The sequence below is a fragment of the Seriola aureovittata genome, chromosome 7, assembly GCF_021018895.1.
Source record: "Seriola aureovittata isolate HTS-2021-v1 ecotype China chromosome 7, ASM2101889v1, whole genome shotgun sequence".
NCBI classification, from domain to species: domain Eukaryota; kingdom Metazoa; phylum Chordata; class Actinopteri; order Carangiformes; family Carangidae; genus Seriola; species Seriola aureovittata.
The window spans coordinates 21428912-21443637 of NC_079370.1; the positions used below are offsets into that span (position 1 = coordinate 21428912).

The window sequence follows — 14726 nt, forward strand, 5'->3', positions numbered from 1 at the left end:
CTCGACAATTATTATCTTTGTGTTAAATGTAGGAATCATCCGCCATGTGACTAAACTTCCTAAAGGTATGTTGCACTGCTTTGTTCCTTGTTTCCAGAACTAAATTAAACACAAGAAATGGAAATGAAAAAAAAATGTCAAAGGGCGTTCCACAACACATTCACTATGAGTGAGTTTTTTTTTTTTTACTCACGGTGGGGAAAAGTAATGGCATTTTCTAGTCCAACTCCTGGTTAGCTGGACTAATTTTTTTTTTTTTTTTTTTATTATGTGCAGCTTCGGGGCATGTGAATGAAAAGATTGATTGTGTGAATGCAGTTTCTGTCAGCCACAAACAGGCAATGAAATACCAAGCACACCTGGAGCAGCATTCACTTTTGATAGGCACATACCAGTGTAAGCCCCTATTAGAAAAACAATGAAGTCTATCATAAAACATTTATGGTAGATAAAGTGCCTGAGAGTGCTAAAAGCTGGCACATTATGGCAGCAGGTCTAAAATTATTTCAGACGTGGACTTCTACAAGAGGGTGGGCACACAAGATTAGGCAACACTGTCAAGATATTCTCTACAGAAAATGACGGAGGCTACTGTTTCTGAGGTTTAATCGGAATATTTGTTATATAAGATATCTTACTTTACAGATTCTGTTTTACATCAAATTCACTCTTGCAAATTAAGAATGACCGAAGCCTCACGTATGTTATTGCACATATTTTCCACAGTAAGATATAGCAGAAAATAAAGTGGCTAAATTCTATTTATTCACAGACGCATCGTGTAGCTTTACCTTTAATGTCATATCAATCATCTTACAAAAATAAAGATTATTATTTAAAGCCCTAATTCACATTTTGTCATTTTAAACATTACAATCATTTTCTACTTTCATTAGTGCATCAATAATCTGTGACATCACAGCTTACTATTACTAACAGCGGGTGGTGCCACCTCCACCACCACTTTGCCCAGGTTTTTCCCGGCATACATGTGGTCCACAGCCCGGAAGACTGACTCCAGGCCTACAAACCTCCCCCCCTGCGCCAAATCCCCACAATCCACCTCACACACTAGCTTCCCTTTGGCAAACATCTGCATCATGCTACCCAGGGCCTCCCTGTAGTCACTGAAGAAGTGGGGCAGGAAGAAACCTCGAATGCTGGCCGACTTCTGAAGCAGCTTGACCGGTAGTGTTCCTCCTCTGAAGGGTGGGATCCCTGATGCAGTCTGGTACCCAGAGATGAAGCCAATCACTATCAGCCGGCCCTTATTCGCCAAACTGTTCACTGCCAGCTCTAAAACGCTGCCTCCAACTGACTCATACACCACGTCTATGCCTTGTGGGTACTCTTTCCTAAGAGTCTTGGCCAGGTCTTCTGTGGTGTAGTTGATGGGCCTGTTGCAGCCCAGGGATTTAAGGAAGCCGGCTTTCTCGTTGGACGAACAGGTCCCGATCACGTGGCAACCGGCCTGTTTGGCAAACTGCACGGCGAACTGCCCAGTCCCTCCTGCTGCCGCCGTGACGAGGACCGTCTCACCTTCGGCCAGGTCGCCCAGACGTTTCAAGGCGATGTAGGCCGTGGCGCCGCTGACCAGCAGGGTGAGGAACTCTGGCTTCACAGCGGGGACGGGCACACTTTCCTTGGCTGGCACCACCGTGTACTCTGCAAACGCACCGCTGCTGAAGTAGGCCACAGTGTCCCCGACGGTGTAACGGGAGCTGGCGCTAAGGCCGAGGCCGACGACCTCACCGATACCCTCGAAACCGGCATCGAAGGGGGGCTTCAGCGAGGGGTCGTAGCGGCCTGCAGAGTAATTAATATCGGAGGCGTTGATTCCCACAAAACTGGAAACAAACAGAAAAGAACAATAGTTTCAGATTAAAGGCAAGAAAATAAAACTGTTACATGATGAAGTTGTGAAGAGAATGTATACAAAACATTCACAATGGCATGCAAGAGCTTTTGTATGGTCATTAGTGTAAGCACATATTTCCTGAGTTCCTGTCTGAAGGTCAAGACTTCAGCTTCCTTCTCGAGACACGTCTGCACGGGGCATAAACACCCTGGTTTGTTTTGGCAATGATTCCCTTTTCTCTTGAGGAGAACAGTCCTGCTCTGACAGGGAAAGGCTTGTATCACAAAACACATTGCATGATGTCATGATTCATTGTCTTCAGAGACACCCACAACAAAATGCACTTTAAAAAAAAAAAAAAAAAAAAAAAAATCTTAGATAGTTGCTTCTTGCCTCAACACGAAGACGGCTGTTTTCATCTTACTTTGGTAACATGTTGGAAACAAATATGTGAGAAAGGAATGTATAAATAAATCATTTACTGTCTTTTAGAGCAGCACGCATGCTGTGCCTCATTACTGTGCATGTCACACATGTACGCTGAGCTCGTAGATAATGCTTCTGTGGCTTATAGATGGGTCCCGATGATACAACAAAATACCTTGATTTGACTACTTTACATCTATGGAATCAGCTCCCTCACAGAGAAATACGATGTTATCATCAAAAGGTACAACTATTTCAGAGTACACAACTACAAATATTGAACTATTTGAGTTTAAACAAATTAAAATAAGATATTTGTGGCAATAAAGTCATAATCAGTAAAAAAACATTATCTTTTGAAAAACTTTTGAAACTGATAACACTCACCAAAATGATCCTCCATATGAAGAACAGCAAACTTAAAAACCCCACACTTGTTACAGTGACTATGAATGTGCTATTGATACGTGTCTGATGACAAATGCTACACTTTGAAAAATACTAACTAAATTGTTAACGTCTCATGGCCTTTACTTTTTGATTTATAGAAGAAGTGACACTCAAATTTATGCAAATGTATTGTTTTGTCTTATGATTGTCTCAATATAATAATGAAAAGAGAATGTTATAGTTATAGTGTTGAGATGTTATAATGTTGGACCAAGCACTGATGGTCCAGCTCGAAAAGCATCATAAAAAGCGAATCATACAATCTGACGCCACCTCTGTCTTTCATGCGCAGGTCACTACATTAATGTGACTACATGTAAGCTGGAGTGAAAAGTGCAGACATGGATCACACGTCCTGCTGAAGACCACTCAGGAGTCCTGCTATTTAAGGATTTACTGCACATTAAAAACATATGGCTCACCTCAAACAAAAAATATATAATAAAGAAAACAGTCTCCTTCCCTTCTTGTGAATTAATCCGCTTCCCCCGCTGCACTCATGATCTTTTTCAATTATCAATTTCTCACTCTGGGTTTTCTCATTTAACACTTTCATATTTATATTTCATGAAGATTGAAGAGTGCTTCTCAGTTTGCACCAACACAAATATTTATTTTCCCTGTTAGTTAAAGCATCTTCCCAGATCCCATGACTATGACGCCTCACTAAAACACACACACACACACACACACACACACAACACACACACACACACACACACACACCTACCTAACGGTCAAAGGTCTTAGTTCACAAGCAACTGATTACTATCTTACAAGGCAATAAGTCACTGATGTAGCCATTTATGTTTTACATTCTCTTTGATGAAAAACTACAGTTTATTAGATAACACAATAAACCCTGAGGTGCATTTGTGTAAGGATGATTTAGCCTCACGTTTATTATTAGATCAGGCATCTATACAGTCAGTTATGCAGAAATAAATCCAAATTAGGAGAAGACGTCACCTCTGGCTGGGCTCAAGAATAGAAGCAGAAATCCAACTATTTAAAAAAAATTTTTTTTTACACCTAATAAATATGAAATATTGAATTCAATGCTCTTGATGATTTTCTGTCATGGTCATTTAGACTGTGTGAAGCTACAAAAGGTGTGTGTGCTGACTTCAGGTGGGTTTACTCTAAGCGTGAACACACTGCTGGGCTCTGCTGCTGTGAATGAGAGAAATGATGCTGCAATTCCCGCGCCATGTAACACTGCATCTCCTTCTCCATCTCTTGATGCCAGTCTGAGCCCCCCCATGACTTTCTGTTTGCAGGTTCGTGACGTAGAGAGAGAGACAGGAGGACAGAGGGAGAGAGGGAGAGAGAGAGAGAGGGAGAGGGAGAGAGAGAGAGAGATTCCGAGATGGATTGATAGACAAATGCAGAGAGGGCGGAACTTGGAATTACAGTACAACGCTTATTCCTCACGTATTTTGCCATCTTGTGATGATGATGATGATGATCGCAGGTGCTGGACATGGGTAAATCGAGGTAAGCGCAGCCCTTTTTACAACTTCTCAACAATATAGTGATAGATCGACATGAAATAATGATCCACAAATAGACTCGGAACACGCTCTGGGTCATCTATTGCTATTCCGACCGCGCACACATAACACAGGAGTCTCTCTCTCTCTTTCTCTCTCTCTCTGACCACCTTTCAAAAACAACAACTTACCGATTCCTGACGAGCAAGTCCGCGTCTCCGGGTGTCGGAACCGCAACGGTTTGCATAGAAACGGCCTCTCTGAAATTAGGACTAAGCTTGGTTACGACCAGCTTTTTCATACTGCTCGGTATGGAGGATCCTTTAAAATCCATGAAGTGCGCTGAGTAGGACATGTCTATGATGAAGCGCCGCGCCACCGGATGAACTCCTGAAAGTGCGTCGGTGCCTCTGCGCCCCCCGCGGATTAGCGACACCGCTCTCCCGCAGTTCCGCACCAACAGAAGGCTGGACATGGCTCCGAAATGTGACAAAGTTCACGGACAACTTGACGTGTGGTAGTGGCAGTAGTAAGCACGACTGCCATTAGCCTGCGCTATAGGCGCTCCCTCTGCACATGTACATGCACAGCGTGCAGGCCAGGCCGGGCCGGGGAGAACCGGGCCAAACGCGCTTGTAAACAAAAATAAAAGCCTCGATTCTTTGTTGCGTGACTCTCGGACACTTACGCAAAAAAAACAAAACAACAACACGCACGGAATCAAGTATTTGGGATTAAAACGTTGCACTGCTGCAGCCTTGTAAGTAGCACAGCAGCGCCCCAGACTTGTCGTCGGAGTCCCTCCCCTTCCCGGACACAACACTCACTTCCTAGTAAGGTGAAACAAATCAATCCTCATCTCCTAACACATCCTCAGCCCTTTTTTTTTTCCTCCCACGAAAAACAACATCAACCCCCGCGGAACCTTTCAAGCGTCTACAAACACAAAATATAATCATGTAGCGTGTTGCGTAAATGCGCTCCCGTTTAATTCGCGTGTTTATTTGCAGAGCGCTGTAGCCGCGCGAGCTTCATGCTCGCATGTACACCTGTAACCACAGTGTGTGTGTATGTGTGTGTGTGTGTGTGTGTGTGTGTGTGTGTGTGTGCGCGTGTGTTAGCGATCTGTGAAAGTGTGTTGTTTTGCGTCGCACTCCGTCTGCACGTTCCATGTAGCAGCGCTCTCCGCTGTTGTCATCGGTCTGTCGTCTTTCTGGAAGCATCTGGCTTGTTGAAAATGTTCCACTATCACCACAACACACCGGACCGCTGAACCCTCGTCCCACCCCCAGTGGGAGTCAAAGCCCGAACTCGTGCTCTGCCAGTGCCTCGCTTTTGTGAGCTCAAGATGACATGCAAGTTGTGTGAAACCTCGTGAGTGATACTTGTTGTGGGCTTGCAAAACATGTTCGTCTAAGTTTGGTTTTAGTTCACGTCCCGATAAGTTCCGAAAAGAATCCTTCTCTTTGTCGGGAGGATTGGGATTTTTTTTTTTTATATAAAAGCAAAGGGAGAAGGAGAGAGAGAGAGAGAGAGGAAGAGAGAGGGGGGAAAAACAAGACAATTAAAAAGATTGACAGGTAGGCTCCTCTGTCAGGGGTGACGCTTGTGGAGAGGGGAGGAGTAAAAATGTAGCAGGAAAAGCCACTCGATGCGTCTGTCTATCAGTTGAGACTGTCTGAAACAGCTTCTGGATCCACCGCGTTTCCATTTTTTCTTTTTTGGGAGACCTCGGATCAGTCCCTGGAGTTTTTCCCCCCTTTGCTTTTTTAAAGAGACAAATATTTTAGTCCATGATCTGATCTGTTGTTGGCGGAGCTTGGATGCGCCTGCGTCTTGTTTGTTTCCCCTCTCTCTCAAGTGATATCCTCTCCACCGCATCAACCACCCCTCCAAAAAAAAAAAAAAAAAACCCGACTCTGTCCAAGATGCGATGAGATGAGCGGTGGAAATCATTTCCACGAGTCTTAAAACGTAAGTAAGAGAGAACGCCTGCTCGTCCCATTTATGTTTTTTTTTCAATGGGAGAGAAGGAGGGAAGGAGGGGAGGGAGGAAAAAGTCTCCGCCGGACTGGTGAGGCTGGATCCGGGCTGAGGTGGCGTGGTGGTGACGGGACTGACATTAACCCATCTAATGCCTGTCTATCTATTTTCTCCTCTCCCCTTTCTCTCTTTCAGGTCTCAGGCACAAGAGGAGGAAACACAAGGATACATTACTTATCAGAGCTGTGCGCTGCGATCACACGGGACTTATTTGTTTGGTTACTGCCAGAGTTTATTTATTTTTTAGTTTTGCTGTGCGTAAAAGGCGCAGCAAACTATCGTCCCCCTCCAAACAGCACTGGAGATTAGAGGGGGTTTTTCCAGGGGGAGTGAACTGAAAACTTGGGTTTCAAGGTGCTCGCTTGCTGCTTCTGCTTCATTTTTTATTTTTATTTTTTACCTTGCCACGAGAGAGATGAAGGAAGATGATCTTTGATGGACATGAAGGTGTCAGGAGCTGGCCGAATCCCTTCGTAATTTTTGAGCTTATTCTCTCTGAAGCCGATCCAGCTATTAAGCCCCAGAAAGAGCAGCCAGTTTGAGAAGAAGACTGACATTTTCAACCCGAGATCAACCTCCCCCCCTCCCTCCTCACCCCTGCCCTGAAAAACGGGATGATTTCTCAAAACTGATAGACTTGATTCGTTTGTAATTCCTGCATGAGAAGCACCGTGGAACGTGACGGTCACTATGCCGAGGAGAAAGCAGCAAGAGCCGCGGCGATCAGCAGGTATAACCCGCCCCTCCATTACGACCATTTCACATCCCAGTAGCTAACTAGTTTTTATTCACAAGTGCCACATGAAAAAATATATCCACTCCACACCACATTCTTTAGCTGTGCTGCATGCTGCCATTTCTTTTACTACTCTGCTTGAATTAAATTTGTTGTGTTATTAACACAGCGCGCCACTCACCTCCAGACCCACACTTTTGTGTTTAAAATGTGTCTAATCAAGCAAATGACGCACAAATCTGTGCAATGCCACTTTTATTATAATTTCTTTTAAACCCTCCTTTGCCAGGAAAGTTCTCTTAAGAATGGTGAGATAAACTAAATGGCATGTTATGGGGGATAAAAGGGAGCTTTTGAGGTTCAAGAGTGAGTAATGATGAATAATTGACTGGGAAAGAAGGGGGAGAAAACTGGTGAGAGCCGGTTTTTTCCTTCTTTCTATTTTATTAGAGGATTGCCATCCTTGATTTGATGCGTGATTGATCGCCTGTCATGTGGCAGTCTTTGATCTATTCATCCCTGATAAACATCAATAAATCCCTCCATGAAGACAGGCATGCCTCTGGTAGGTTTAACCACTCAAACACACAACCCTCCTGTTGTCTCAGCGAGGCACTGAAAAGCAAATAAAGTTGTGCATCATGGTGGAGAATCATCTCGGTTTTATTTTCCGTGAACATACTCAAAGCAGATGAAAGGAGTGTGTGTGTGTGTGTGTGTGTGTGTGTGTGTGTTTTGAGTAGATTACATTTAAAAAAAAGAAACTCTTTTTTTTTTTTTTCTTTAAATCAGGTGTTTGAGTCTCTTCCTGGCTTTTTCTCCTTGGTGATAAATGTTGAGGTTTTTTTTTTTTTTTTCTGCGCGTTCCCATCCAAATTCACCCCACATTCACTGTAAGAATCAGTCCAGTAAAGAAATCAATATCCACTGCTGGAGGGGAGTATAATATTTGCAATGTGACCAACTGATAAAACCAGGTGTTGGCAGAGGACCGACAAGGTTGACTTCTAGTGGTTTGGATTTGGACTCCCCCTTTTTCCTCTCGTCTCCCTGCAGCCTTTAAACAAATGTAAATGAGTGACAGGGGTTTCTACCTCTGTGCTAATGAGGCCGAGCCTTTGAAGTTAGGCATTAACAACTGGAGTGAACAAAAGACAGTTACAGAATTTTAAAGAGATTTTGAAATATGAGGTGCAAAGCGGGTCGAACAGGAGGGCCAGCCGACGAAGACTTTGAACTCAGCAGGTTTTATCATTTTAAGCAGGGAGCTGGTGATGGTGGTGGTGGTGGTGAGGAAGATGAGAAGGAGTGTAGGATGGGTAACATTCAACCGGTGCTCGCCGTTGACTTCTTCTTTCTTTTCTCGCTCGTCTTTCTAGCAAAGCAGCGTTCACATGATTTCTGGGCCCACAAGGATTTAGATTTAGATCTGGAGCCTCGCTGTACTCCTGAGTGTGTGTTGTGTTGTGTTGTGTTGTGTTGTGTTGTGTGTGTGTGTGTGTGAGAGAGAGAGTTACGGCTAATGTTTTGGTGAAATGTCCCTCTGGAAGAGGTCAGCCACGGTGGGAGCAGAGTGACTCCTGTTAGGTTTCTGCATGTAGATGGAGGCATGAAAACATGACATCGCTGTGACCCCTCCCTCCCCTTCCCTCTCTCAACACACACACACACACACACACACACACACACACACACGCACACACACACGCACACACACACATACACGCAAACACAATTGATCCATCACACTGTCCACTGAGTGCCATGCGCATCATGGGTTGTAATGGTCAATCACAGCTTGGCAGATGGGATGTTTTCCATTCTTCCATGAACATGAAGAGATAACGCCCTCCACTCTACATTCCCAATAGCAACAAATAACACACACACACACACACACACTCTGAGGGTAGCCTGATGCTCCACTGGGAGCTGGTACTGACCTGTGGCTTCCTCTCTGTGCTGCTGCTCTGGGAGGAAATTGCTCATGGTGGGACGGAGCATGGAAATCACAAGTCAGACAATTAAAACAGCAGCAGATCTGTCTGGACTGGCTCCCTTTCATTTCTCACCTTGTATCTCTTTTTGGAAGAATATTATTTGTTATGCTATGTTTTATTTTTGTCTTTTCAAAGCCAAATCCTGCATACAATTATCCCACTACACCAGAAATAGTGAAAGACCTAATTGTGGATTTCTTTGAGTTTAACAGTCAGTTGTGGAAATTTTACAGTTTATTGTCTTATCATTTATACTTTTTAGGCAGCTTTTTATGATGAGAGCAGGATTTTTGTATTGCTAAAATTGTATATGTTTATATTTTTTATTAAATTACTGAGTACATTTGAGTTTCAAAAAAAGAAAGTAAATATTACAGTTCCATGAAGATAAATCTGATTATTGCAGGATTTTCTCAGTATTATTTTGAAGCTTTGTGTGTGTGTGTGTGTGTGTGTGTGTGTGTGTGTATGTGTATGTGTGTTTAAGATCCACATAAAATGGCCAAGATGTGAGATATAATTTCCCATGTTTCCCACGAGATATAATTCACGTTTAGGAATCCAAACAGGAAAGAAAGCAGAGAGAGAAACTTAAAAAAAAAAAAAAAAAAGAACCCTGCATCAGCAGGTGTGTGAATATACATGTGCAGTATGTGTTTCTTTGTGCACAGATGCATGCTCCTGTGTGTGTTATTACACTTGTAGCCTCAGCTCATCATAAAACGACTCCATTTAAAGGTGATGAGGACAGGAGGGAAGGTAGGAACCATTAACAGGCAGAATGGAGTGACGCCGTCTTTCATCCGAGGAAGGCTTAGATAGTCTTACAGGAGGAAGACGAGGAAGAAGGGCAGATAAGATACTCTCTGTTATTTTTGTGGAGCACGATGGTTAATTATAAGAAAGACAGTGTGTGTGTGTATGTGTGTGTGTGTGTGTGTGTGCGTCTAGAGAGGTGGGGGTAAGGTTGCTTCCCGTTGGCTTCATTAGAGAGAGCCCTAATTATCTGTGGAGCTGATGGATTTGTGACAGGCCCTAACGATTAATGCTGACAAATTCAGTAAGGTGTCAAGTCCGCAGCTGCCTTGATGTAATCAAGTTGATATTATACAGTCCCCATAGCCCCTAGTGCAGCACCAACTCAATTTGCCTGTGCAGGTGACAAATGGACTTTGCTACCTGACTAATCACGTCAGGAGACAATGCCAGTTAATGACCTCGGTAAGCCCCCCCCCCCCTCTACCACCACCACCACCACCACTCTTATAACCTTGTAATAAAGCAAGCCGGACCAGCTACAGCACAACGCAACCTTTCCCTCTGTTCTCTTTTTATTTTCTATCATCCCCTTCCTTTGTTTTCTCTCAGTGCTTTAATTTTTGAGTCAAAGTAGCCGTACAAGTTTCCCCCTCATGTTTTCAGCTGGAATGTGAGGGTGGAGATTTCTTTTTTTGAACTGTTGCGAGAGATTTATTTATTTTTATATTAATGACACGGCTCAGGCCCGCTCTAACCGCTTGATGTATCAGCACTCCAAAGTAATCCCAGGAACCATTTTTAAAACCTCGACGTTCTGTTGAAGTTTTTACACTTTTGCATGTGTTACGGCCCTGCTCCTAAATCACCGCCACATCATAACACGGTCTCCGTGCACTTTGGCTGAACGTCCTCCCAACTCAGTGCTGTGTTAGCCGCCTCGCTGAAGGCCTCCAGTTTATTCCGAGCAGGAGAATCACAGTGCCCAGGGATTAATGATTTTGCATGCCCGGGGTAGCTAAGATTACACAGCGACCTTTGTGCTCTTACTTGGCGATACTGTTATGTGATATTCTCCCCCCCCCCGAAATAATCAGCATGTTGAGATTTATGTGCCCCCCTACTCCTCTGTCTGAACCAGCGTCCTGGCGAGCACAGTAGTGTACAACCTCTAGGTGTGTGTATGTGTGTTTTTTTTTTTGTTTTGTTTTGTTTTTTGTCCAGGTTTAATGTTGCTGGATTTGAATAACACCTTCCTTTCTGAGAATTAGAGCTAGTCTAGTTTTGATGAAAAGTTGATTTTCAGCAAAGGAACTAGTGTCTTTGGCCTGAAAGTTGGAGCGGATTATAACTTCCGATGGCTTAAAGGCTCCACAGCTTCTGAGAAATGAGAAGTTTATGTTAGAATTTGATGACAAAAGTGTGTGTATGTGTCTGTTTGTGTGCATGTGTGTGTGTGTGTGCGTAAGAGAAAGAGGGGGAGAGACACAGAGGTGAAGAAAGAGCGCGTGTATATGTGTGTGTGTGTGTGTGTGTGTGCTTGTCGCTTAGCGCTGACCGGTGTTAGTTTTCCTGGAATGAATAACTTGAACGAGTGTACCGGTAACCACGCCATGTTAGTCATCCTCTTTAGCAGGGCCTGCCTTCAGATCCCCTCTCCGTCCCCCCACAGGAGCAGAAAACAACGTTTAACAGAAGCGCCACATATTTCTCACTTCTGACTGTCATATCTGTTCACTATTCCCAATCAAAAAGCAGGGATATCAAACGGAGCAGGAACACATATTGATCCACAGCAGCCTGTTTCATCCCCCCCCCCTTCAGTTGTGCTGTATGCTTCCTAGCCATTCCCTTTGGCGTGTTTGTGTGTGTGTGTGTGTTTGGACTCAGCTAGAGGTTACGCTAATTGGAACGGCGGTGTCGTTAGCAGGTGGCATCGATCTACCCCGTCGATAGGCACTTTTGCTCCTGCGCCACCCTCCGAAACTAATAGTTAAATTTACATCCGGGATTTGAGCCAGTCAAAGGTCAGACATGCTCAGCTTGCTCCTCTAATGCTCCGAGTCACCACAAGTGCTCCTGGTGTGTGTGTGTGTGTGTGTGTGTGTGTGTGTGTGTGTGTGTGTGTGTGTGTGTGGTATTAGTTTCCTAGTTACAGTACATGCATTAGTTACGTTTATTATCCTTGCAAAATGTCATTCTTATGCACAAGCATTGTGCACAAAAACATTCGTTACATTCTCATCACCAAAAATGCTTTCAAGATCAGCATGAAAGGTTTGCATTTAGTATCGATTATCGGTGAATTACTATAATCAAATGGAAGGTATTAGCAAGGTTTAAGCAGCATGTGTGAAGCTTTTCCTGTTCCCGTAGATAAGGATATATTTCACACCACAGCATTAATGCCTGTCCTTGTCTCTTTCTCGTTCTTTCTCTCTGATTCTTTCCGGGGCATTCTCAACAAAAGCTGCCCTCAGGGCACGCTGCTACCATCACTAGCTGTGTGTTGCCCTCGCTGCACTTTAAACACACACACACACACACACATTGTCAACCGTAAACACAGACAGTCAGACTGACAGACAGACACACACACACACACCTACACCTAATGCTTAAGTGCAGCCAGCATGTCTCTGTGGGAGGTCATAATGGAGGTGGCTTAGTATGATGGGAAATCATATCATTAAAGCAGCCAGATGTGCTTTGTTGCCTGCCTTGCAGCACATAAAAACAGCAGCAAGTCATGGGATCCAAAAAAGAAAAAAATCTAAGTCTGAGAAAATCAAGTCTGAAACAGATAGAAAGCAGCCCTCTGGGACTGGGCTGACAAGCAGTCTTACTCCTGACTGCCATAGAAAAACAATTTCCCCCCAAATAAAGAATTTTTGTTCTCATTTTTCAATGTTGCAGCAGCATAACAAACTCGTTTTTTTTTTAACTTTCGTGAAATTCAGATTGGACTCAAAGCTTTGATAAACAGCGTGCTGTTGCTGTTATCAGCCTTGTGTTAAGTGTGCTTAATTACTATGTAATATTTGTGTTGTGCTGAGTAATTACATTTTGTTCAGGCTCCACAGTGGGGATGTAAGGCTTAAGAGCTCATTAATGAAAATTTGTTGATATGTTGTGTTTTCTGTTTTTTCCCCGGCACATAATTTGAGACATGAGTAAGATAAGAGGGGAAGCGTTCAAGAGAAGTAGTCGTGCAAAATTTAAGGCCAAAAATTGACATCTCAAATTTTCTTAAGTAAAGTATTACATTTGCCGAGGGTAAATTTGCTCTCTTGATCAGCGCCGTGCTTCCTCGAGAGGGTATGGGAAAGTCTGCTAGAGCCAAATTTAACATGTTACTTCTATCAATAAAAGATGAGCAATTACAGAATATTTTGTCTAATAAGTATTTGAATTCCTTGGCGCTGGAAAAAAACAAAAAAACAAAAAAAAACATGTAGCTTACCCACTCATTACATCAGTTAGCAGGGGGAGTGAGAGGCAGCTCTTTGATGCCAACAAACAAACAAGACAAACGAGATGGGCCCACTACAGAAGAGCAAAAGCCCTATCCAGGGACACCCAACCCCTGCACACTCCTCCCTCTCCTCCATCACTTCTTCCTCTATGCCTCTCCACCTCTCTCTCTCCCTCTCTCTCTCTCCGTCTCTTTCACATACCTCTCATCTCTTCTCTCATTTCTCGGCACTCCCTCTCCTTTTATTTCTTGCTCTTTTCCCCTCACCAGCATGTTTCTCATCTCACATCCCCCTCTCTTCTGGATAAATACTCATTTTTTTACCACTCAAAAGCAAAGAGAAAAAAAAAAAAAAAGACAGAAGTGCTGGTGATAGGGGAGGGGAGGGGGCGATGGGGTGAATGAAAAACGGGGATGACAAAAAATGTTTTTTAAACTACGCTCCTCTTTTTTTCTTTTTTTTTTTTCTTTTTTTTTATCCTGTTGGTTGTACCTCATCAGACAAAGTTAGGTGGAGATCGTTGGGGAAATGAAAAGCTGAAATGGAAACAAATGAGGGAAGGAGTGAAAGAGTTGCATTCTTGATATTTTTGAAGCTCTCTTTCACCAAATACCGAATCATTTCAACACGGTTTGAATGCATTCAGCTATGTAACGAAATAGGTCTGTTTCGGCGTTATTTGTTCTCTCGTTCCTATAATTGAATAGAATCGAGAGAGATGGGAAGATGATGGCAGTGGGCACCAATGTTTAGCCCAACAGCAGCATCAAAGAAGGAGGTGCTAGTGGGTGGGTGTCTATGGGGGTGGATGGATAGAGAGGGGAGGGGTTGGTGGGGTGGAATCAGTGTGGGAGGGGGGCAGCTTTTAGGACGGGTATTAGAGCTGACAGATGAACGGGACGATGGACAAATTCTCCCGCAACAGCTGTGACTGCCGCCATTATCCTGACAGGTGTCAATTAAGAATTACTGCCCGGCCGGCCGAATGCCCCTCCCAACTCACACACACGTCCCCTCCGTCGCTACAGCACCCGCCCCACCACCACCACCACCACCACCACCTCCCACCCCCTTGTCCAGCTGTCGGTGTGCGAGAGAAATAACACTTTACCCTTGTCAGTGTTGTCACAGGCCCTGCAGTCCCGGTTCTCTTCCCCCTTTGAAACTGCAGCCGGCGGCAGACACCCGCTGATCAATAGCTCGGCGTATTAGTGATCATGGGGATGTGTCTGTATGTGGACGTTTTGGGTGGTGGTGTTTGGGGGGGATGATGGGGTGGGGGGTTGGGTGTCCAATTTTGTCCATTTTATTGCAGTACAAACTCTTGGTAGCCAACCCTGCTCTCAGGTTACCGAACATCGCCCGAAAGGCGGAATGACATCAGCATCTAAAACCGTTGATTTATGAGACCCCGCCATGACTCTGTCACACAGATTTACACTGGGCTGCAGTGTGGTGTTTAACTGTATTCTACAGGTGAAAAAAAAA

General features: G+C 44.1%; 2 protein-coding genes across 4 annotated transcripts in view; one reads left to right on the plus strand and one right to left on the minus strand.

Annotated features, from left to right (window-relative positions):
- Positions 1–589: 589 nt before the first annotated feature.
- LOC130172943 (prostaglandin reductase 3-like) lies at positions 590–5511 on the minus strand. 2 transcript variants are annotated; one of them, XM_056381927.1, is made up of 2 exons: positions 5382–5511; positions 590–1847 (listed from the first exon to the last, which is right to left on the minus strand). In XM_056381927.1, exons 1-2 carry the CDS (start codon positions 5423–5425, stop codon positions 917–919), a joined length of 975 nt encoding a protein of 324 aa, XP_056237902.1. In that variant the 5' UTR covers positions 5426–5511; the 3' UTR covers positions 590–916. The 2 variants fall into 2 exon arrangements, with proteins under 2 accessions (XP_056237902.1, XP_056237901.1); XM_056381926.1 differs by lacking the exon at positions 5382–5511 and adding an exon at positions 4419–5366.
- The window catches only part of LOC130172942 (teashirt homolog 1-like), a 37274-nt gene continuing 26551 nt past the window's right edge, over positions 4004–14726 (plus strand). Inside the window, exons 1-2 of one of the 2 annotated variants that reach the window (XM_056381925.1) lie at positions 4004–4231; positions 6406–7000. In XM_056381925.1, coding sequence (XP_056237900.1) covers positions 6961–7000 — 40 coding nt within the window. In that variant the 5' untranslated portion in view covers positions 4004–4231; positions 6406–6960. Of the gene's footprint in view, positions 4232–6062; positions 6202–6405; positions 7001–14726 lie in introns of those variants that run through there. The other variant, XM_056381924.1, reaches the window with a different exon arrangement.